We start from the raw sequence: 24,896 nt of genomic DNA on the forward strand, positions 1-24,896 counted from the left end.
TGGACCATTTAATTTGATCTTAATCCAAATTGTACAGTTTCGAAGAACCTACTATAACCTTATATTCCTGGTCTGGATTAAAAATAGAGGATCGCAATGTGGCATGTTTGCCGTTTATTGTAGGTTTGATCTGAGATGCTTTTCAGCTCACTACAGCTGTAACAAGTAGTCATTTGAGTCCCGTAGCCATCCTATCAGCTTAAACCTGTCTTGTTCTTTTCTGTCCTTGAGCTTCAGCAAGGCATTTCCACCTGCAGAACAACTTCTCACGGGATGTTTGAGTAAGCTCTACACTCTAAAAAAAGTTCTATACAGATCCACGAGTCTGTACAATCCACTAGAACATTTTTATGTAGATCCCTTGCAAAGCAATGAGCCATTTCTATTTACACTTCTATAATTCAAAGAATGTGTAAGAAAAAATGAGTGCCAATACTTTTAGGAATTTTGTGTTTAAGAATGACACATTTATATAAAATATCAAACAGTTGATTACATTTGTGAAATTGTTGAAACTGAATATATGGATAAGTGAATAAGTTGGAGGAGTTCTGATGTAATCGACTGTTTGAATTTGCTGTATTTTCTTGTCAGAATTTTTATATAATAATTTACAAGAAGAAGGAACCGTCTCACTTGGATTTAATAAACCCTTTAAAATGGTTCTATATGAAAGGTTTCTTTTAAAACTACAGGGACCTGTGGGTGAAAATCCCAGGAGGTCAGAATCTTCTGAAAAACTCAAACCTGCTCATCTGCAGTCAAAGTCACTGTGATCACATTTTCCTTCCATTCTGATGTTTACCTGAAGCTCTTAACCTGGATTTTCATTGCCTTGTTGTATCGTGATTGGCCGACTGGATAGAGAGAGAGAGAGAGAGAGAGAGAGAGAGAGAGAGAGAGAGAGAGAGAGAGAGAGAGAGAGAGAGAGAGAGAGAGAGCTTGTGTGAAAGATGACAATGAGGAAAGCTGATAAAAAGAATAGCAGAAGAGAAGAACGTGAGAGTAAGAGGTAGACAGTATAAGCGACAGATAAGGAGTGACAGAAAAGGGTGAGACAAAGGTACGGGGTAAAAGAGACGGAGAGAATTCACTGCAGTGTGCAGTAAAGACGCATCTGCCAACCAATCAGCCTCTTTTGGAGGAGGGGCTTCTGTTGAAAACGTGTGTGTGTGTGTGTGTGTGTGAGTGAGAGAGAGAGAGAGAGAGAGAGAGAGAGAGAGAGCGTGTCTGTATGTGTGTGTCTGTTTGTGTGTGTGTGTGTGTGTGTGAGAGAGAGAGAGAGAGAGAGAGAGAGAGTGTGTGTGTCTGTTTGTGTGTGTGCGTGTGTGTGTGTGTGAGAGAGAGAGAGTGTGTGTCTGTATGTATGTGTGTGTCTGTTTGTGTGTGTGTGTGTGTGTGTGTGTGTGTGTGTGTGTGTGTGTGTGAGAGAGAGAGAGAGAGAGAGAGAGTGTGTGTGTGTGTGTGTGTGTGTAGGTGTGAGTGGGTGGATGTGTGTGTGTGTTGTACCTAGGTCTCCTCTGTTCAGTGGTGTTCAGTCTCGCGCTGCTCCTCATGGCCGCGACAGCCTCCGCCGCTCACTACAGTCTGCTCAGCGCGAGCGCGCCGGTGCACGCGGACTCCGGCGGCATGCAGCAGCACGCGGCTCCGGGGTCGGCTTACAGGCACGCGCACGCCGCCGCGCTGCTGCAGAGCGAGTTCGCGCTCCAGAACAACGGCGCTGGAAGTCACGCGCACCAGTGGATCGCGGCCGCGCTCTCTCATGGCGGGAGAGGAGGGTTAGGAGGTGGAGGAGGAGGTGGGGAAGGAACCGCGTGGACGTCCGCCGACATCAAGCCCACGATCCGTAGCACCGGAGACGACATGCACGAGGACAACGACAACAGCGACGACAACAGCAACAATAACAACAACAACAACTCAAGCAGCGGCAACTTACAGCACATGCTTCATCACCCTCATCATTCCCATCACCACCATCATCAGCATCACGAAGAAGACGCCGCACGCGCTTGGAGGAGCGCGAGCGGTACGGCGGCGGCTCACCTGCCCAGCGTGGGAGCGTCGACCGGGCAGCAGAGTCTCACGTACTCCGGGGGTTTTGGCGCGCTCAGCGGGCTCGTACCGGGCATTCAAGCTCATCACCAGCACCATCAAGATCACGAGCACGAGCACCACCATCACCACAGCCCGCATCTGCGGGAGCACCAGCACCATCACCGGAGTTTGCACGAGTCTCCTGCGTCAGACGAGGACGCGACCCCGACGTCAGACGACCTGGAGCACTTCGCCAAGCAGTTCAAGCAGCGGCGCATCAAGCTGGGTTTTACGCAAGCAGACGTCGGGCTCGCGCTCGGTACGCTTTATGGCAACGTGTTCTCGCAGACGACCATTTGTCGGTTCGAGGCGTTGCAGCTCAGCTTCAAGAACATGTGCAAGCTCAAGCCGCTGCTCAGCAAGTGGCTCGAGGAGGCGGACTGCAGCGCGAGCGGCGGCGGCGGCGGCACCGGCCTGGATAAGCTCGCAGCGCAGGGCAGGAAACGGAAGAAGCGCACGTCCATCGAGGTGAGCGTGAAGGGCGCGCTCGAGAGCCACTTCCTCAAGTGTCCCAAACCGGCGGCGGCGGAGATCACGAGCCTCGCGGACAGTCTGCACCTCGAGAAAGAGGTGGTGCGCGTGTGGTTCTGTAACCGGCGGCAGAAAGAGAAGAGGATGACGCCGCCAAGGGTGCATCCAACTCACGGGACCGAGGAGGCCATGATGGAGCTCAAAGCGCAAAATGTGCAGTGATGGAGAGAGAGAAAGAGACCGGAGTGTGTACGGAGCTACAGCAGGATTTACTGTGGGAAACAAAAATACATCACTGTGACAGAGGCTTACTTTGGACACACACACTTTGGACACACACACACACACACACACACACACACACACACACACACACACACACACACACACTCCACGCGTGTAGGGCTGCTTTCCTATTTCCGCCTTTTATTTGAGGAAAATTGTTACAGTTTTGTGACCAGCCTGCGGACGATAAGTACATTTTACACTTTAAACATAGTCCATTATTATTATTATTATTATTATTATTATTATTATTATTATTATTATTATTATTATTATTATTATTATGTTATTGGCAGAATGTAATAATAATAATATAATAATAATAATAATAATAATAATAATAGGACAGTGTGTAAATAGTGTATATTGAGAGATTATCTCTTCACTTCAGCACTTTTTTTTCTTTAAACAGTTAAAATATTTTAGTGCTTATTATTCTTGATTATTTTGATTTATTTTTATATCATTCTTTAGATATATTCAATATGTTAGAACCTTGATCTTTGGTTGGTTTCCTCTTTTGCATTTAGCATTTAAAGAAAAAAAAAAGAATAAAATATTTTATAAATTTGAATATACGACATGACGGAGTGTTCACACTATTGTTTACCCCATAAACAAGTCTGTAAATATTTTAAAACTGATTTTTAAAAACGTGCTTTTTAGACACAAAAGTATTTAAAGAATCCAACTGAAATATTTCCAAGGCTGCAGTTCCATTTGTTCTGTATTTTATATTTATATTTTATGGAAAATTTATAAGATGAAAACAATGACATTATTATTATTATTATTATTATTATTATTATTATTATTATTATTATTATTATTATTGTGGTCTTTTGTACAGTTCGTTCAATCTTCAGATCCACTTTTACAACATGAATGAGTTCCTTATTTATACTGATTGTACGTGTCCCAATTTTTATATTGTGTAAATTGCCATGAAAAAGTGATTAACTGTACATTATTTCTTTTCTATGATATTATTATATTAATACACATTTTATTCATGTACAATATCAATCTGCTTCATATAAAAAAAATACCATTTGTATTATCAAGGTTTAACATCCCTATTAGATTTGTTTAGATTTTGTTACCTGTATGTTTGTCGTAATAATAATAATAATAATAATAATAATAATAATAATTAATTCCAAATCTCAAAGGGTTTCAAGATATTCATGATAAAGCACAGTCAAAGAAACTCTTAATTATTATAACACTTTCTATAAATGTCTAATAATTAATATACAAATATATTTCAATACTTGATGCTTGATAGCAATATAAAGAAATATGACTATTTTTAGCATTTCCAGGCACTCGTTTTATGTTTCGAAAGAATGACTCAAGAGATCTAATTTGCACAACAACAAGCTCTTGACCTGACTTATTTATCACATGTTTATATTTATTTTTTTAGAAACTTTTCTACACCTCTTTCACCAGTCAGGATTTCACTGCCACTGAGGACAGGGTGCCGAAAATATCAGAACTGAACATGCTTTTCTCTTTTGAGAAACAAAACAAAAACATGCCAATAAATAAGAGAGGATTTGGAAGGAGGGATGTCACAAGATACATTCCTGAAAATATAACAGTATATAATATAATATAATATATATATTAATATAAAATATGTCAGTGAGATTGTGATGGAGGAATTTGCACCCGTGTGTTAGAATGAAGGGGCAGAGAGAGCAAGAGAGAGAGAGAGAGACAAGCTTTTCAAAAAAAAAGTTACATTTCAATTTAAAGAATTGACAGAAATGAAAGACTTGCAAAAAAAAAAACCACTCACTTCTAAATTGTCACAATGAGAGTAAAATGTTTATTTAATTTCTCTTTTCCATCAACCTTTGTTTGAAATGAATGCATTCTTACATCTAACACGCATCAGTAAACTATCATCACACAAAAATTATTTTTTTTAAGATAAAAAATTAAAAATTATGAACCAAGTAAACACCATCAACATGCAACTTTTAATGAAGTTCCACTTTTACCGTATCACGACACACCCCTGAGTCAGTCTTATAATGAAAAATAAGAGATGGAAAACAAATCCCCAGTCTGGCATTGAGGTAACAAATTAGACCTGATCTGTATAATCCGAAATAATCTGAATCAGCCATTTAAGAGGAATTAACTGTTTACACACCCTGCAGTGATCAGGCTTTGATGTGGAGTTGTACTTAAGGAGGAAGACAAGACATTGGATCTGTTGCTGTAATGTAATCTTAACTGTAAAGGTAAACCGATAGCCTAGTGGTTAAGGCGTCGGACTACTGATCGGTAGCTCATGGGTTCAAGTCCCAGGTCCACCAAGCTACCACAGCTGGGCCCCTGAGCAAGGCCCTTAACCTCAATTGCTCTGGTGTATCAAATGAAACAAAAATGTATGTCACTCTGGATAAGGGTGTCTGCTAAATGCCGTAAATGAAAAACTAGACACAAAAGGGTTTTCATTTTGTTTCTTTAATTGGGGAACAGTATAGAGGTTTGATATTTTCAGCAGGAACTTTTCTGAGTCGTGTTACGTGTGACGTGCATTTTCTTTTTCACTACATTTAAAATGCATGTAGTTTTATTGCCATAAAGAGAACAGACTATTTGTCTTAACCGAGAGAGAGAGAGAGAGAGAGAGAGAGAGAGAGAGAGAAGGATAATGAGGGAATACCTTTTCTTTTTCTATAACATGAATAAAGCATCTCTCACAGAAATTCGCAAAAAAATCCATAACATTAAGCAACTCTAAATGGACAAAAAGTACTTCTAGGTTTATTAACAAATCTTTAATGTTAAGGCTTAAATGCAGGAACATTAGCTGCTTATCTGGATTTTTATAAACAATTGATTTTATTTTATTTTATTTTATTTTATTTTATTTTATTTTATTTTATTTTATTTTATTTTATGTAGCTGGACAATTACAAAGTTACGGTTTAACCGCATCGTCCTGCAAAATGTAAACGACCGAGATTTCTGTAATGTAAATTTTTTTCTCCAACTCACCTAAAATTGTCCAGTCTGAAGTTCAGTTTAGAAAAGTGAACATTTTACAGCAAAATGTTGTTTCTGTTCATTTCATGATAAAAATTCAAATCCAATGAGCTGTACATTAAAGATCTCCAGTTGTACATCGAGCCTTTAAGGGTTCACTCAGAGGAGCGAGTGAGGAACCGATAAAGTAACAGTTAAACACTTAAATCTCATATGGCATGTTTTTATTGAAATATCTGGTAAAAATGTGGTTAGTGATTCTGCTGCTTATTTGTTTGAGGGATTGTTGGTGATGTTACACTTACAGGTGTGTTTAATCATCACGATTGGATCAAATAATTTCAGAATATAACGCAGGATTTGTTGGTAAATTCTAAAAAAAAAAAAAACAATATCTCTAAGAGTCGCTCCAGTTGTTTTTTTTTTTCTTCCAGAAAATCTTTTCAAGCCCATGATTCTTCTTTTAAACTCCTACCAGTGACGACACACAGGAGTTTATGTAATGACCTGTGAGAGCTCTTCTCATATTCTCGTCTTGGCTGAATGCGTGATGTGATGATGTCACACAACGTGACTCAACTCAATTTTTAAAAAATCCCCACAAGAGTTTGGTTGAATTTGTATCTTTTTGCAATTGCAAAATGTGAAATCCTGAAGAGACTGAAAACAAGAAGAGATTTTCTTCTCACTCACCATTCTCTATCACTGTTGGATGGATAGACAGGCAGACAGACATAGAAAGACAGACAGACAGATAAATAGACAGACAGACAGAAAGACAGACGGACAGACAGATAGATAGATAGATAGATAGATAGATAGATAGACAAGACGGAGGGACAGACAGACAGACAGACAGACAGATAGATAGATAGATAGATAGATAGATAGATAGATAGATAGATAGATAGATAGATAGATGGATAGATAGATAGATAGATAGACAAACATAGAAAGACAGACAGACAGACAGACAGATAAATAGACAGACAGATAGAAAGACGGACAGACAGACAGATAGATAGATAGATAGATAGATAGATAGATAGATAGATAGATAGATAGATAGATAGATAGATAGATAGATAGACAAGACGGAGGGACAGACAGACAGATCTGTAGACAGATCTATAGATAGATAGATAGATGGATAGATAGATAGATAGACAAACATAGAAAGACAGACAGACAGACAGAAAGACAGACAGACAGATAGATAGATAGATAGATAGATAGATAGATAGATAGATAGATAGATAGATAGATAGATAGATAGATAGACAGACAAGACTGAGGGACAGACAGACAGACAGACAGACAGACAGACAGATAGATAGATAGATAGATAGATAGATAGATAGATAGATAGATAGATAGATAGATAGATAGACAGACAGATAGATAGATAGATAGATAGATAGATAGATAGATAGATAGATAGATAGATAGACAGACAGACAGAACGGACGTACAGACAGACAGACAGACAGACAGATAGATAGATAGATAGATAGATAGATAGATAGATAGATAGATAGACAGACAGACAGAACGGACGTACAGACAGACAGACAGATAGATAGATAGATAGATAGATAGATAGATAGATAGATAGATAGACAGAGAGACAGACAAATTATACAAAAATAATTTATCAGCATTAATGAAAGAATAAATATAGTAAACACTTAATATGTATAAAGCACTAAAGCGCTGCTGCATAAGTCTCTGTTGCCTCTGAAGAGCTGTGTGGTCATTCAAACAGGAAATTTCTATATTTTACATCCTATATTTTAGTTTCTCAGCGTATATCCACCTTTTATTTACAACCTATTATTATTATTATTATTATTATTATTATTATTATTATTAAAAATAATAATAATTTGCATTTTTACCTCTCCATGTGCGCCTCTGGTTTCTCAACATCCTCAGCCACAAAATAGGATTTCTTTAAATAAAATAATGTGCAAGTAATTTTGTATTGTTTAGCGCCCCCTGGAGGACCGTACATGAAATTACAGCACAACGTCACAGGCTATACTGTATAAAGTTAAAAATAGTTAGAAGTGATGATGTCTGGGATGCAGAAAAAGAGCTAGTAAACGACAGAGACCTCTAATATCAGGTGTTTTAGTGCACACAAAGTTTCAAAGTAGCATGAATATGGGGTAATGTTTTTAATAGACATTGTGTGTGTGTGTGTGTGTCCTCTATATAATCTGTTCAACAAACATGTTCACTTTCACAACTGCAGACATTTTAAAATCCACTGAAACACAAATTAATTCTTCGATCACAATTGTTTATATCTTTAACATAAGTAAAGTATCTTTCACAGAAATTCTCACAAATTCCACAATATTAATGTTTAAGCCATAAAAGGTAACTAGTGACACCATGCAGGAACGTTAGCTGTTAATCTCTGTTAAATTCAATTTGATTCAGTTTTATTTCTATAGCACTTTTAATGACGGACGTCGTCTCAAAACAGCTTTATGGGACATACGAGATAGAGTACAAAAAATAAATTTCATGATTAATATTAGATGTATTTTAACTTAATGGAAAAACTCCATTAGATGGAAGAGGAAGAAACCTGTAGAGGAACCAGACTCAAAAGTGAACCTCATAGAGTTACAGTTTCCCGCACAATATAAACGCCTGAGATTTCTGTAATTTAAAATTCTTTAGTCACTGACAGACAAAAAAGATCTTTTCATGATTGATATTTTTTATTTCCATAAAGTCAAGTCTTTCAGCATGATAGATAGAAGAGAAGTTATTATTGTGTTTGGATGTTGGGGTCAGAGCACTAGAGCCTTGATGATTAAGGGCCTTGCTCAAGGGCCCAACAGTGGCAGCTCGGCAGTGCTGGGGCTTGAACCCTGATTCTCCAATCAACAACCACATGAGCCACCGCTGCTCCATTCTGTGTCTCTATAATAGTGAATAGCATGTACAGTAAAGGAAATGCTCACTTTCTTTCTCTTTCCTTCGTTTATTTGATCCTTTCTGCTTTTGTGTAAGTTGTGCTTTAATTTTTGTGCTTTTCTCTGAATGCCGATTTCTCTGAAGGCGAAACTCTGAGACGGAGAAAGTAATCCATATTGTTCATATTTATTATTCGTAATTAACTCTCTCTTTCTCTCTCTCTCTTACACACACACACACACACACACACAGTTGATGGCACATATTAACTCAGAGCTTCAATAAATAATCCAACACACTTCACGTCATCTTCAATCCTTAGAAAAATAAGAGGGAGAAATAAAAGCATCAGTTTTCACATCATCAGTTCAACATTTTCCCCCATAATCCTTTTTTTCTCCCAGAATTCACTGCTGTGTTATTGAGACGCTCAGCAACAAACGATCGAAAAATAAAAATCTATATAAAAAAAGCTAAAAGTGACAATAACACAGCAGGCATTGTGTCTGTATGTCCTCTAATGCTCGTCCAGACACCGGTTCAGGTGAACGTACGGCGTAATCCGAGCATTTGTCCTGTTAGTGTTGCTGATCGACTGGATTCCGGTGGATTCCACTGGATTACAATGTAAAGGAATCTACTCATGAGAAGATTGACAGGGTTGGTGTGTTTTTTTTTTATAGCTTTTAGAGTGTAGTTGTGCTGGTTAATGAGAGAAAAGTTTGCTTTTAGGGCTTCAATAAAAAAAAACGCGTCAACACGACGGAAACACGTCAACTACTCTGAAGTTCTGATTTAATTAGGACGAAGGAGAAAAATAAAAGAAACAAAGAGAACAACTTTTTTAAATTAATTGGCGTTTCCTACTTTCCGGCTTGAGAAATAAAAAGAGCAAGCACAAAACAGACAAGAACAAAAACTAGCGTTCCTTAATATGAGTGTTTTCTTTAAAGTAAATAAATAAATAAATAAATAAATAAATAAAGACATAATATATTATGGGGGGAAAAATAAATAATAATAATGTAAAAATAAAAAAAAATTAAAAATAAATAAATAAATTAATTAAATAAATAAATAAAAATAAAAATAAAAAAACAGATTATCCTTCACATTATTTTCACTTCACTTACATGCATTAACTGGCAGAATCCAGGTTAACAATTATTATTATCCATTTATTCATTTTCTGGTTTCAAATCAATCAAAATCTATTTCCTCTGTTCGTTAAAAAGAAACAGGACAGACAAAATGACTATCAGAGAATGCAACACTCTTTAAAATATACTGTGGGCTGTATACGCATGCACTCTGTAGTAGAAATAAAGACGTGTAACGTTTGTCGTAGTTACATCTCTGGGCCAATCAGAACACAGTGTTTTTAAAAAAAGGACTGAAAATAAAGAAGTAGATAATATTCATTCATAACAAGGCTACTGGGATTATCTAAAGAAATAAACCCTGAGATTACAAACAGGAACTGTGTGTGTGTGTGTGTGTCTCCTTTAATGCAGTATGTCACCGAGTTCCAGTATCCTGGTGTCTGTCTTTCTGAGCGCCAGACCGCAGGGTCCTAGTGTCTGCTTAGTAAAGCTGGTTAAAGGTCAGAGGTCACTGGGTGAAACTCTTTTTGATGGCGACATTTGGAAAAAGTTCGCTGAGCTCCTGTACGGTCCGTGCATCGATCTGCGAGCAGAAGGAAACATCGAGCAGGCGCAGGTGGGGACATGACTGGAGCAGCCTGCGTAAAGCAGCCGGACTCACCAACCGTGTACCTGCATGTTCACACACACACCCACACACACATACACAGTGAATACACAAATTACACACCGAAATATGAAGGAGAAAATTGTACTGATCTGAAAATAAGTGTGTGGGTGTGTGTGTGTGTGTTTCTGTTTTTACTCTCTCTCCTCACCCAATATATCCAGGTGCTCCAGTGCAGGACAGTGTGTTGCGATGTGCTCCAGGTCTGCGTCACAGATGTTACGGTTAGCAGTGAGGTAAAGTCTGCGCAGACGGCTCAGTCTGCGTGCTGCGTGCCTGAATGAAGCAGATCCGCCGTGGAGGGCGGAGCCACTGTGGAGGGCAGAGCTCCACCCCAGGTCGAGTTCTTCTAAAGCGCAGCAGCCCGACACTAACTCAGAGAGGCCGCGCTCGGTCAGACTCCTGCAACGCCACAAATCCAGAGAGACGAGGGATCGACAGCGAGAGCTTAACACACTCACCACCACATCATAGTCCTCAATCTGAAGACAGTCAAAGACAAACAGCGCCATCTTATAGAAAGTTCCGCATCGTACAAACATAAATATAACAGAACTATAGACAGAAATATGTTCTAACTGAAAAGGGGGAGTTTTTTTTTTAGACAGAAATCTGTCTCTTGATTAAAAAACACAGACCAAGAGGTAAAAAAAAAATAAAGAAAGCTTTTTGTGCAGACAGAATTCTTTAGACACAAAAAAAATCGGTGCATGAGAGATTTTTGAGGTTTCTGAGGGACAAACAGTGACTTTTTGGAAGCTTGGACCAGGACAATTTGTCCCTCTATGGCACATGTTATGATTTGTATGACTGTACGTCTAAATGTTGAATGAATTTAGAACATTCAGAGAACTCACCATCACGCAGCTGCCTAAGTTCAGGTGTCGCAGTTCAGTGCAGAATGTCAGGATGCTCAATATAGCTGTTTGCTACACACACACACAAGCAAAAAGAGCACATTAGTACAAATCACAATTACTATTTCTACTTTTACTAGATGTTCAATTCATATCATTAACAACAGATATAGTCACAAAGCAGATTTATAAAAATATATAATATAGAAATGTCAAATCAGTACATAAATGATTCATTTTAAATTAAAATATTTATGTTGTATATATACCTTATATGCCTCTGCATCTTACTTACAGCAATAAAACACCAACAATTAAGGAAAAACACTCGTGTAAAGGAAAAAGATTCAACGCGCGAGTGCCATTACGTGGACAGACACGAGTGGATCGTCGCTTCAACTCGGAAATGACTCTGACCCGTTAGAGGAGCTTCAGGAGCTCTCGGTTGCTTAATTCCATTGGATTATAAGTATCTGTTGTAGAAAGGACATGATTTACATTTACTTATTATTGTTTCCTGTCCAGTGTCACCACAATGTGGATGAGGTTCATTTCTGAACCTGGTTCCTTTCAAATTTTCTTCCTCATATCATCTCAGAGAGTCTTTTTTCACCACCATCACCTCAGGCTTGATCATTAGAGATAAATGTTAGAGATAAATAGTAACTTCATTCGAAGCTTTACAATTTTATTCTGTTTCTATACTTCCGTAAAGCCCCTCTGAGACGTCAGTTGTTCACAGCACCGTACAAATAAATGAACTGAAAATTGCATATTGACAAATATTTTATTCGTCTTATACGAACGTATTGAATCGATTATTAATTCACTTAGAGTTCAGGTTAAAGCGGTAATTAACGTAAATGTATTATAAAGTCTTTACGCTTTAAAGTTAACGGAGACTCCTTTCAGGTTCTCAGATTACCGTTTAAATGTTTAGATCAACATAAATATTACGTTTGGGGCAAATCAAGATGAACAGAGAAGATTAAACAGATACGTGTTTTCTGATACGAATAAAAGAAAAAATGTAAAAGTGCAATTCGAATGGATTTCTGAACCCTGCACCCAGGAGACATGACAGAACAAACACTTTTTATATAATAATTCAAGAAAACAGATCCAGGAACCACAAAAAGGCTGAGAAAGCATCGTTCTGAGGAATAGAAGTGTCATAATATAACTATTTGACTTTGTGGTCTGGCATGTGTCACTAAACCTGGACAAAAACACAGGGGTTTAAAATTTCAGAAAAAAATACCCAAAACATCTAAATTTCACAACGACTAGCGGAGTTAAAAACACGTCTCTGTTAAAGCGCAGAGAACAGAGCTATTGTTCTGAGCTCACGTTAAAACATGTCTCGGTGAAGTGTGTGTGTGTGTGTGTGTGTGTTGCTTTGACTGTAGATCTCTTATTCTGCTGATGATGAAAAAAGAAATGTGTTCATTATATCAGTGACAACATAATAACATGATTTGAGTGTGTGTGTGTGTTGGGGGGGGGGGGGGGGGCAAGGGTGTAAATGATGCCCCATAAACATGTGAAAAGATCAGTTGTGTGTACTATAAATGGGTGCATTAAGAGGCCAGAACAGTCCTGTATCTCCTCTGTGTAAGATAATAAAAGTCTGGTATATTATATATATTTATTGTAGCAAAACATTTATTGTTATTTATCTCATTATATTTATTAGCTATCCCATGCTGCACAGTTATCTCATGTTTGCTCAGTTATCTCATGCTGCAGTTATCCCATGCTGCACAGTTATCCCATGCTGCAGTTATCCCATGCTGCACAGTTATCCCATGCTGCAGTTATCCCATGCTGCACGGTCATCTCATGCTGCACAGTTATCTCATGCTGCACAGTTATCTCATGTTTGCTCAGTTATCCCATGCTGCTCAGTTATCCCATGCTGCTCAGTTATCCCATGCTGCTCAGTTATCCCATGCTGCACGGTTATCCCATGCTGCACGGTTATCCCATGCTGCACGGTCATCCCATGCTGCACGGTCATCCCATGCTGCACGGTCATCTCATGCTGCACGGTCATCTCATGCTGCACGGTTATCCCATGCTGCATAGTCATCTCATGCTGCACAGTTATCCCATGCTGCATAGTCATCTCATGCTGCACAGTTATCCCATGCTGCACGGTCATCTCATGCTGCACGGTCATCTCATGCTGCACGGTTATCCCATGCTGCATAGTCATCTCATGCTGCACAGTTATCCCATGCTGCATAGTCATCTCATGCTGCACAGTTATCCCATGCTGCACGGTTATCCCATGCTGCACGGTCATCCCATGCTGCACGGTTATCTCATGCTGCACAGTTATCCCATGCTGCACGGTCATCTCATGCTGCACAGTTATCCCATGCTGCACGGTCATCTCATGCTGCACAGTTATCCCATGCTGCACGGTCATCTCATGCTGCACAGTTATCCCATGCTGCACGGTCATCTCATGCTGCACAGTTATCCCATGCTGCACAGTTATCCCATGCTGCACTGTTATCTCATGCTGCACAGTTATCAAATGCTGCACGGTCGTCTCATGCTGCACAGTTATCTAATGTTTGCTGTTATCTGACGCACACATACATCAGATTATTCAGACAGAACGGTCAGGTTTCAAGTTTCAATCCCGACGTGTGGATCACGGAAAGATCTCCTACTTTCACCCCATCGAAGTTGGCAGGTTAGTATCACGGCCCTTTGATATGTTTTTCTAGTTAAGCAAGAAATCAAGTCAGAATTGCGCATAACCTTTTTTTATTTTTAGTTAATTTTGAGGTCTGTATACAGAGGAGTTCGGTACCAGTTTGCTATAAACTCCTCACTCCTCACTACGGACTACGGAAAGTCAAGTGTCCGTAGTGAGGAGTTCGGTACCAGTTTGCTATCGAACTCCTCACTACGGACACTTAACTTTATACACTATATGCATTAAAAGAGTTTTAGGCTTCAAGTTTACAGAATCGCGTTGCTCTTGGAGAAGGCAATCCCATAAATCTGTCTGAAATGTTGGAGGCGCACGACTGTGTCCCAGCAACAGGGTCGCTCACCTCAATCTTGGTGCGGTACAGGACGAGTCTGCGCAGACGTGCGAGTTTAGCAACGTGGTTGAACGCCTGAGGTTCGAGACGGTCACACGAGGCGAGGTCGAGCTCCTGAAGGCTGCTGCATGTCTGCGAGATCACTTCCAAACACGCTTCGTTCAGGAAGTGACAACAGGACAGTTCCAAACAAAACAAGTTTGCGCCACATGCCTTGATGAAACTGTGTGTGTGAGAGAGAGAGAGAGAGAGAGAGAGAGAGAGAGAGAGAGAGAGAGAGAGAGAAAGAAAGAGTCAGCTTTGCAGAGGTGGGATTAAGTCACACATGTGCATGTCACAAGTAAGACTCAAGTAATGAATGTCAAGTCAAAGTCAAGTTGAGTCTTTTTTTAATATTTGTCAAGCAAGTCTCAAGTCTCAAATTTGCGACTTAAGTCTGACTCGAGTCAGACTTAGGCCTAATGACTCGAGTCCCCATCGCTGCAGCTTTGTGATTAACACCAGCTGGAAACACCAGCTCTCAGAACATTCATTAACTTTTACCCAAGGTTTTTGGGACTATAAATGATTATGGACACTTGAGAAATCCTCCGCAGCAGTAAGCAGTGAAAGCCGGTGATTATCGTGGAGTAATATCATCGCACTCAGCACTGTTTTCTCGTGTCCTCGTGCATCTACATCCAAAATCGTCTCACCTGCAGAATCCGCCGGCCGTTACGGCTCCTCTGTTTCCGGTCCAGGACACGTTGAGGCGCTGCAGGAGCGCGCACCGGGATTGTAAGTGTGCCAGAGACAGATCGTTCAAGCGGAACCAATATGGCTGCAGGCTGAGCTGAACGTACTGCAGCGGGTCGTAACAGTGGCGCTGTAGGAGCTTACAGCTCTGAGCCAAGCGACACAGATCTGGCACGGCCAAGTGACTCACAATCAACTGGATCAGCTGGGGAAAGACGCAGAAGATCTATTATTATGAAGGCCCAGGAATCTTTTTTTTTTATTGGGATCTCAGAACCAACATTTTGATTTTTTTTTAGGCTACACTTTGGTCTACTGGTCAAAAATCCCTTTAAGAGCTGACGCATGAGGAGCAGCACCGAAATCCACATATGTAATGACTTTCTAGGAGAGCTGTGCTCTGATGCACGTGAATCAAAGACAGGAATTGAGTTCCTGTGATTACAAAATGGCAAAATCCTCGAGGGATCGACTATTCAGGTCACTTAAAAAGTGTTAGGAGAAGTGAGGAGGACTTTTAAGAGCTTTAAGAGTTTCTTTATCAGAGGAGAAAATAGCTGAAAGGTGAAGAGGGAGAAGAAATGTATTGTGTACGATATTTAATAACGATAGTGAGTTAATACGATGATACAGATTAGATCGTGTAGGGATTATAGTGAAGATATTCTGCTGCTATGTCATTTAGAGATACGTTAATGCGTCACCTAGTAACAGGTTAAGCCCCGCCTCCTCTCTAAGGTAAACATTGTTGTATTGTCCTTGTTCAGAGTTGCTCTGATTTTGGTCCTGAATCACTGAAGATAAGATTCATAGTTAGAAATGTTTAAGCTACATTAGGAGCTCTCTGATATCATTATTAGACTCTTTACGAATACGGGCTCTGGCTTTGATCGTGTCGCTGTAATACGCAAGTTAGCACGTGTTCGTAGCTGCGTGCTCAATTTGAAGGTAAACAAAATTCAGGAGACACAACGAAATGTCACTGGAGAACATGTTTCTGTTTGTGGTGTTCCAAACTCACCAAGGAGAATAAATAACCAGGCCACATGTGTGTGTGTGTGTGTGTGTTCTTGGGATTAAAGCAGTGGTTTAATGTTACCTAGAAATAAGAAGCCCTAGGAAACAATACACTGAAGAATCCTGTAGCTAATCTGGAAACAAGCGGGAGCGTGTCGAACACGGTGTCAGCTGCCACGTAATAGCCAGATAGCGTTACAGACATAATAAAGTGCTAGCAGCTTGGCTATAAGATCTGAGGCAGGCTAGCAGAACACATCATGCTGCTTTTTCTAAAGTGACGTCCTAATTATCCAAAAATGATAAACACGGTGTAATAAGGAGTCGAGTCGAGACACGAAGCGTGTCGGGTTGAAAGCATCCAACAAAGAAGAGCAGCCATTTTGGATCCTGTTCGTAAAGCAGTGACGTGAACTGAACTGAACTGAACCGACCTCGACGGTCAGAGGCCTAGTTAAAGCCTAAACGTGCTGAAGGCTGATCGAACAATTTCACAGCTGCTGTGAATCACAACGGATTGATTTATTTTACACAGCAATGCCCTAATCAAATAATATGTTGACGTCGATGCGTTTGCTCTGATGCGTTGTTGTTTCCATAGTAACAAGTCAATCGCTTGGACTTGTACTGTAGATGCTCCACATGATCAGATTTAAAAAGTGTTCTAAAAAATCAACTTTTCTTCTAAAAAAATTTCACATTCTAATACATTTTTAAAGAAAACACATAAAAAGATCCTAAAAACACACTTAAATAAATATCCTAAAAATAACATTTAAATAAATTTTATAAAAATCACATTTTATTGAATTTTCTAAAAAAATTGACATTTAAAAAAAAAAAAATCCCAAAAAACACATTTTAATGAATTTCCTTAAAAATAACGTTTTTATTTATCTCCTAAAATCACTTTGAGGAATGACTTAATTACATCTAAACCCTTAACTTCTGCATAAATATATGCTATATTGCTATATGTGTTATAAATGTATCATTAACCCTTTTTTCCCACCACACCGGTGTTCCAGCACTCCGTCTTATGGAACGATCAGTATAAACAAATGAATTATTTTATCGTAAGTCACAAGTCTGATCTAAAATTCAAGACTTGTGATTTTCCCTCTTACACAGAATACTAGGGGCTGATACAAGATAAAGCCTTCAAATTTTTGTCTCAGAGAGCAGAAATGGGTTTGATATTAACATATAGCTTGATATTTATGTTTGTGTATAAAAACTGGGTTAGGGCTAACCCCTAACCCTAACCCTAACCCCTAGCCCTAACCCCTAACCCCAAACCCTAACCTCCTAAACCTAACACCTAACCCTAACCCCTAACCCCTAAACCGAACAATAATCCCTAACCCTAAAATTCTAAAATAAACTTCCCAGAGGCCAGAAATGGCATTTTTATCTAGCCTACTAAGAATATATTGCCCCTGGTAGACTAGATAAAAATGCCATTTCTGGCCTCCGGAAGTTTATTTTAGAATAAAACCATGTGATCTGACAGTTCTGGAAACTCCTGGAGGAGTCCTTCATGAAGAAGGCAGTCTGAGAAGTCGTTAAAAGAAAAACATTACAATGACATGATGTTGGTTATTGTCACCTCGTATGGTAGCTTGCTGAAGTAGCCATTGGCGTTGCCCGTGCTCACGTCGTTGCCCAGCAGCTCGCTGTCCTTCTTGGTTGTGGTGTTGGCAATGACGGGTGCGGTGATGCTGCTGACGTGGTTGCGCAAGCCACGCAGCATGATAGCGTCCAGCTCGGTGTAATAATCCAGTAGAGAGCTGTTTACCTCCAAACGTAGTAAATTCGTAGCAAAGCTAATCGGACGGATGGGGGGGCAAAACTGACGCGCCTGAGGACTGACCAGTTTGGTGGGCTCCCCTGCCCACAGCACCTCCCACCTGCACGTAATAAAGAGAAAACGATTTTCATTAACATAAAACAACCGAGCCACGTGGTTTATTTCATGTGGAGATGTGTGTGATGTCGGTTGTGCATGTCAGTGAGCTACTAATTCGTGAAAGCAGTCAGTTTGTGAGCCTGTAGTGACTGTGACGATCGAACCACGTTCGTTCGTTATGTTGTATGTACAGTATGCTCTTTCGTTCACCTGACATCAGAAGTGGGGTTTTCAGCATAGGGATTAAATGAGCAGGCGAGAATTTGGATGATAGCGCCTGGATGGTAGGTCTCCAGAACGGTGATGGAGGTGGGGAAAACCTGCTCCTCGAACGCCACCTCGAGGAAATCCCGACTGTGGAAGGAGTGCGGCGTCCGGCTGAAAATTTGCTCCCTGCGCTCGTCCTCCCACCAGCGTCCGTACGTGCGGAACACGGCCGTGTGCGTGAAGTCCCCTGAACTCGGGAACACGCTGGGGGCTCCAGCTGCGTTCCACATTGTGTACGACATGCTCCCTTCGCCGCCGTAATGCGAGCTGAAGTCCAGCACCTCCTTGGCGTACTGATCCAACTCAGCTTCCGTCTTCGTGGTGGCGGGAAGAGCTGGTCGCCTGTAGTGAAACGCAGCATCGTTGTGTGAGCTGCTCCTGCACCGACGCCAATGCACAAACACGAAAGAAGACACGCCCAGAAGAGTGAGCATAGGGAGGACGGAGAGCGTAGGGCCTAAGCGAACTGCGATCTACACATCATTTAAATAATTAGGGAACAGATACCTAGAGAACAACCTAGATGCTGTTAAACCAAATATGCACTTTATTATTTATTATAACATGCTTATAACTAGGTTATAAGCTTAGTATAAAATAAGGAGGCAAGGAACACAAGAGGGGACACCGGGTGGTGGTGTGGTGCAAAAGCGACGGTAAGGCATCTACATTCCTACAGGCCGAGCTGCATGCATCACCTGCAACACACACACACACACACACACACACACACACACACACCCAGTCAGAGAGTTAGAACAGCAATTGTACAGCACACCAAGCCTTTTCTTATAGCTTTTTATTTTCCAACAAAGTATCCACTGGACAAATTTTTATTATTTCCTTGTGTCTGTAAAAGTGTAGTTATATTTGTTATAAAATTCATACAGAGACCAACACCAAGACACAGTTAATGCGACAAGCACAACACAACACAGACCAGTCAGGATTTCAGAAGTTGTTTTTCTTTTCTTTTTTCTTTTTTCTCACGTTTACTTTAATGTGAATGGAAGAGTTACATGTGTTACTTTATTTGAAATCCTGTTGGGACTGACAGACATTTCCACTCTTTTAATAATTATGACTCATAATTATTGGCACCCTTCAGGAACACGAGCAAAAATAAAATCACCATTATTTATTAGCAGTATTTCAAACTTTCCCCTCAAGCTACACCTCTGGGGAAATTGACTATTTAATTGCCACACCCTCTTTATAAATGGTCCTCAATCTCCAGGAACCAAATTTAAGCTTGCAAAAAAAAAAAAAAAAAGTATTGCTATAATAATACCATAAATAATACCATGAAGCAATTGGGAACAACAGCAACTCAGACACAAAGTGGTACATAAAATCACAGAGTGGGGACAGAGCAAGTTCCAGTGAAAGGAACTCTTAATGCTTCAGCATAAGACATGTTGGACAATTTCATGCTCCTAACATCGTGGGAACAGTTTAGGAACGTCCCCTTCCTGTTCCAACATGACTGCACAAAGCAAGGTCCATAAACCATGTGGTAGCATTTGGTAGCCTAGTGGTTAAGGTGTTGGGCTACCAATCGGAAGGTTGTGAGTTCAATCCCATGTCCACCAGACTGCCACTGTTGGGCCCCTATTCAAGGCCATTAACCTTCAATTGCTCAGTTGTATAAAAATGTGGTAATGTAAGTCGCTCTGGATATAAGGGCGTCTGCCAAATGCTGGAAATGTAAATGTAAAGACATGGATAAGAGAGTTTGTTGTGGAGGAACATGACTGGCCTGCACAGAGTCCTGAGCTCAACCTGATAGAACACCTTTGGGATGAATTAGTGCGGAGACTGAGAGCCACGTCTTCTCGTCCAACATCAGTGCCTGACCTCACAAATGTGCTTCTAGAAAAATGGTCAAAAACTCTCATAAACCTCGTGGAAAGCCTTCACAGAAGAGTTGAAACTGTTATAGCAGCAAAGGGTTTAACTCCATATTAAACCCTACGGATTAAGAACGGGATGTCATTAAGTCCACGTGCATGTAAAGGCTGACGTCCCAAAATGTTTGCTAATATCCTGTACGCTAAAGCTTTCAGAAGGGTGCCAATATTTTGAGTTGACTAAACAATCCAGCAAGCAATTCTATACATAAGGAATGAAACACAACAGGGCGTGCTGTTGGAGACAAATAATCAACGACAAGGTTGTGAATGTCGCTCGAAAGTAAAGTGAAATTGTTTGAACCTGAAGTTGATGATTTGAAGAAGAGTTAAAGAACATAATGAAATACATGAATCTGTTTGCAGTTTAATGTTGTAGGATGTCTACAAAACTTCCTGTTAACTAACAGTACTGTTACAGAGACCCCACTAACATTAAAGAGCTTCTGATATACAAGTTACCGTGAATGAGTTGTTACTATGGAAACGATCGTTAATGTTATTATCGATTATAGGGTACGAGGGTATGAGCCTTTGTGACCAATTAGAATCCAGACCAATCAGAATCGAAACCAATCAGAATCGATACCAAACAGAATTCAGACCAAACAGAATCAGAATACAGAGCAATCAGAATCCAGACCAATCGGAATCCAGATCAATCGGAATCCAGAGCAATCAGAATCCAGACCAATTAGAATCCAGACCAAACAGAATCCAGACCAATCAGAATCCAGACCAATCAGAATCGAGAATTGTAACTACATTGTAACTTTTTTGTTTTGTTTTGCAAACAAATGAAATAGGAAGTATTAAAACAGCTTTTCTAGACAAAATACAGATATATAAGCCGTCAGTAGGAGATTATATTAGTTCATCTCTGCGGTGTCAAATCAGCAAAATTAAGAAGCAACTTCTCAGTTAGCTAATTGCTAATGTAAACATGAAGCTAACGGCTAACTTACAGCGAATCAAACTCCGGAACCCGGCAGTCCATCTATTCTTCCCTCTATCCCTCTACACATATAATTATATATTAAATACGTGAATTTCTGACTGTTTATATATACATATGCTTTTACCCATATGTCACTGCAGGCGCTCGTATTGTTTACTTCCTGTACCAAAATCCGGGGAAACGGTTAAGCGCTATGCATTGTGGGATTTGTAGTTTCCTTTGAGTACACGTGAACTACATAAATACAATAAGCTAAAGGCTGCACCGGCCATAATATATCCTTATTTCATCATCATACTATATACAGTAAATTGGTACTTCAACTACTACTAATACTAGTCCTAATAATAATAATAATAATAATAATTCTATTAATAGTAAAATTAATGTCAATTGGAACCTGTAATTGTAATATTATAATATAATTATATAATTATAATATTTTAAAATTAACAATGTTTTTCTTTAACTATTTGCTGTCTCTACTTGGTATATTTATAATTAGGGTTATTATAATTATAAAAGTGCTATATCTATATAATATACATTAAAAATGTTTGCTTGTTTACTGCATGGTTCACTAATGCATTATTAATAAATAAGTAAATAAATAAATAAAATATTATATATAGAATGAGAGTGTGTGTGTGTGTGTGCCCTGCGATGGGTTGGCACTCCGTCTAGGGTGTATCCTGCCTTGATGCCCGATGACGCCTGAGATAGGCACAGGCTCCCCGTGACCCGAAGTAGTTCGGATAAGCGGTAGAAGATGAATGAATGAATGAATGAATATATATATATATATATATATATAATATATATATATATATATATATATATATATATATATATATATATATATATATATATATATATATATAATTTTTTAAAATTATTATTTATTTATTTATTTTTAATAATGCATTAGGGAACCATGCAGTAAACAATCAAACATTTTTAAATAAGCTGTAAAATTTATTAAGCCTACAATTAGTGCCAGGATCTAGTCTACAGTATGCCATCATTCAAAAACGTGTCAGAGAGAGAGAGAGAGAGAGAGAGAGAGATGTGCAATCACACCCAGATGTCCAGTCTAAAATGCCCAACAGCTTAACATGTCTGCTGGATGTGCTGAATAAAACATTCCCACAACAAAAATGAACAGACAATGTGTTAATTGTGACATTTAGCTATTTTCCCTATAAATGCCCGTTCCCTCATGACATACCCAGCTGTCTCTCATGTGGTGTGTCTCCGAGCTGAGCGGCGTTCTCTGAGAGTCACCCGTGTCCATCACGCATCACAAGCCTCTTTTTGAGAAAGACGTGATTTGCTTTGGCATGACATTTATATTTAAAGGATGAATGGCTTGTGTAGTCTCAGAGGAGTCGAGCCACAAAGAGCTGGAGAATAACAGCAGAGCGTCAGTAAAATAAGAGGAGCTTTCGCTTCCTTCTCTGTTCTTACTACAAAGGCTTTTTTGTGCATCGATGAATGTCTAATTTTCAATAAATACTAATTCTGCATCCTTTACATGTTGTGTTACTCTTTAGTTCAGTTTAGCCTGGCTGTCCAGAAAACGATGTTAATTAAACAGCATTTACCACATTATACTTCCTTTATGGCAGAGACCAAGAGCCGTAATCAGTGTTGTATAAAGTACTAGAAAGCAATACTTGAGTAAAAGTACAAGTATCGCGCTAGAAAAAGACTTTGGTAGAAGTGAAAGTTACCATTTAGAATATTACTCAAGTAAAAGTCTTAGAGTATCTGATATATACTGTACTTAAGTATCAAAAGTCATTTTCTGATATTTAATGTACTTAAGTATTTGAAGTAAAAGTAAAAAGTGAATGGGAGCCGCATGCGGCTCTTTGCCCGGTTTCATGCGGCTCTTACGTTCATATCGAAGTTTGTATTTGTGTCTTTTTAATATGCGTGTTCGCTTCGCTTGAGTTCAATACGGTAATTTTGTCAAACGCGCATGTGAGTGGGATAAAAATACCTCAAAGATTCCGAGTAGGAGCAAGATCATTTGAGCAAACAATTTGTATTCGCTCTCAAAATGGCAGGGAAAAAGTGATGATCATGTGTGCCCATGTGTATAATGTGGCTCTTTGCGGTAACACAGTAAAAAATGTGGCTCTTGGTCTCTGACTGGTTGGACACCCCTGGTCTACGATAACGGGAGGTCCTCCAGCAGGTGCTTCCATGGCGGTTTCAGTTGTGCTTCCGCCTCCTTTTGGCAACATTACGCTGAAATAGAGCGTGCGGAGCGTAATGCAATCTAGGAGCAGTGATTCGCCAAACCTCCCTTATTGGAGTCGCACACATTTCTGATTTTATTTTGTAGTAACGAGTAACGAAGATGCTTAGTGGAAATATATCGGAGTAAAAGTATACATTTTATCTAGGAAATGTAATGGAGTAAAAGTGAAAGTTGACATAAATTTAAATAGAGAAGTAAAGTACAGATACGTGAAATTTCTACTTAAGTACAGTAACGAAGTATTTGTACTCCGTTACATTACAACACTGCACGTAATGCACAAACACTTCACATATCAGAGATGGGGGACTCGAGTCATATGACTTGACTCGAGTCAGACTTAAGTCGCATATTTAAGACTTGAGACTTGCTTGACAAATATTAAAAAAAGACTCGACTTTGACTTGACATTCATGACTTGAGACTTGACTCGGACTTGAGTTAAATGACTCGAAATAACTTGTTTTTTTTGTTCGTTTTTTTTAAATCTGTTTAATATATGTTAAATCTGGTCACTGTTTATGTGGAAATGTCAGCTTTTTTGCAATAGCACTTGTAATTGGTCTTCAGTGTTAGGCTTTGAGTGAAAAGCGTACAGTATGGATTTTTTATGGGGATGCACATTATATATAAAAAACATAAATATAAATCTAATAATAAAAAACTTCAGAGTTGCAAGCACAGCCATATTCTTATCTCGCATGCACACGCACACACATTCAATTTAAAGGGATATTCACCCAAAAATAAAAAAAATTCTTTCATAATTTTCTCACCCTCATGATGTTACAAACCTGTATAAATTTCTTTGTTATGATGAACACGGAGGAAGATATTTTAAGGAATGTTTGTAACCAAAGCCCCATTCAGTTCTATAGTATTCTTTTTTCCCACTATGGAAGTGAATGGGGCTCATGAATGGTTTGGTTACAAACATTCCTCAAAATATGTGTGTTCATCATAACAAAGAAATTTATACAGGTTTGTAACATCATGAGGGTGAGAAAAAGATGACAGAATTTTCATTTTTAGGTGAACGATCCCTTTAATTAATAAATTACACTCACTCCAATCATCTCTCTCTCTCTCTCTCTCTCTCTCTCTCTCTCTCTCTCTCTCTCTCTCCCCAATAGTTAATTCACTTCAAGGTTTGTGTGATTCAATAATTTACGTTTTTTTGATTGACGTGATTGATTGTTGTTGTTATTCTGTTGTTAAAAAGGAAGGATCTAATTTAAGGATGTGTTCATGTCCCATTAAAAGGGAATGCACTTTTCCATGGTCTTCTGACATGTTTGAGGCATATTGAAACTTTTCATGCTTTTCTGTCTCATCTTATTCTT

The 24,896-nt window shown here is 39.2% G+C and overlaps 2 protein-coding genes across 3 annotated transcripts; one reads left to right on the forward strand and one right to left on the reverse strand.

Annotated features, from left to right (window-relative positions):
- The first annotated feature begins 1,554 nt into the window (after positions 1–1,554).
- On the forward strand, positions 1,555–2,801 carry pou3f2b (POU class 3 homeobox 2b). Its single transcript, XM_060861425.1, has one exon. It carries the CDS (start codon positions 1,555–1,557, stop codon positions 2,788–2,790), a length of 1,236 nt encoding a protein of 411 aa, XP_060717408.1. The 3' UTR covers positions 2,791–2,801.
- A 5,937-nt stretch (positions 2,802–8,738) lies between these two features.
- fbxl4 (F-box and leucine-rich repeat protein 4) lies at positions 8,739–21,459 on the reverse strand. Of its 2 annotated transcripts, none has more exons than XM_060874836.1 (8): positions 21,409–21,459; positions 18,360–19,114; positions 17,850–18,150; positions 15,184–15,428; positions 14,498–14,711; positions 11,424–11,495; positions 10,718–11,048; positions 8,739–10,571 (listed from the first exon to the last, which is right to left on the reverse strand). In XM_060874836.1, the coding sequence occupies exons 2-8, from the start codon at positions 18,848–18,850 to the stop codon at positions 10,408–10,410; spliced, it is 1,818 nt and encodes a 605-aa protein (XP_060730819.1). In that variant the 5' UTR covers positions 18,851–19,114; positions 21,409–21,459; the 3' UTR covers positions 8,739–10,407. The 2 variants fall into 2 exon arrangements, with proteins under 2 accessions (XP_060730819.1, XP_060730810.1); XM_060874827.1 differs by having other exon boundaries at positions 21,292–21,443.
- Between the last annotated feature and the right edge of the window lie 3,437 nt (positions 21,460–24,896).

The sequence above is a fragment of the Tachysurus vachellii genome, chromosome 1 (genome assembly GCF_030014155.1).
Source record: "Tachysurus vachellii isolate PV-2020 chromosome 1, HZAU_Pvac_v1, whole genome shotgun sequence".
NCBI classification, from domain to species: domain Eukaryota; kingdom Metazoa; phylum Chordata; class Actinopteri; order Siluriformes; family Bagridae; genus Tachysurus; species Tachysurus vachellii.

What these genes read in the sequence shown, in the direction of transcription:
- pou3f2b (XM_060861425.1), top strand. Translation starts at nt 1,555, where the DNA reads ATGGCCGCGACAGCCTCCGCCGCTCACTACAGTCTGCTCAGCGCGAGC.
- fbxl4 (XM_060874836.1), bottom strand. Translation starts at nt 18,850, where the DNA reads ATGCTCACTCTTCTGGGCGTGTCTTCTTTCGTGTTTGTGCATTGGCGT. An exon ending in ACGGCCGGCGGATTCTGCAG is followed by an intron (nt 14,712 to 15,183) that starts GTGAGACGATTT and finishes TCACACACACAG; the next exon opens with TTTCATCAAGGCATGTGGCG. An exon ending in ACTTAGGCAGCTGCGTGATG is followed by an intron (nt 11,049 to 11,423) that starts GTGAGTTCTCTG and finishes GACTGTCTTCAG; the next exon opens with ATTGAGGACTATGATGTGGT.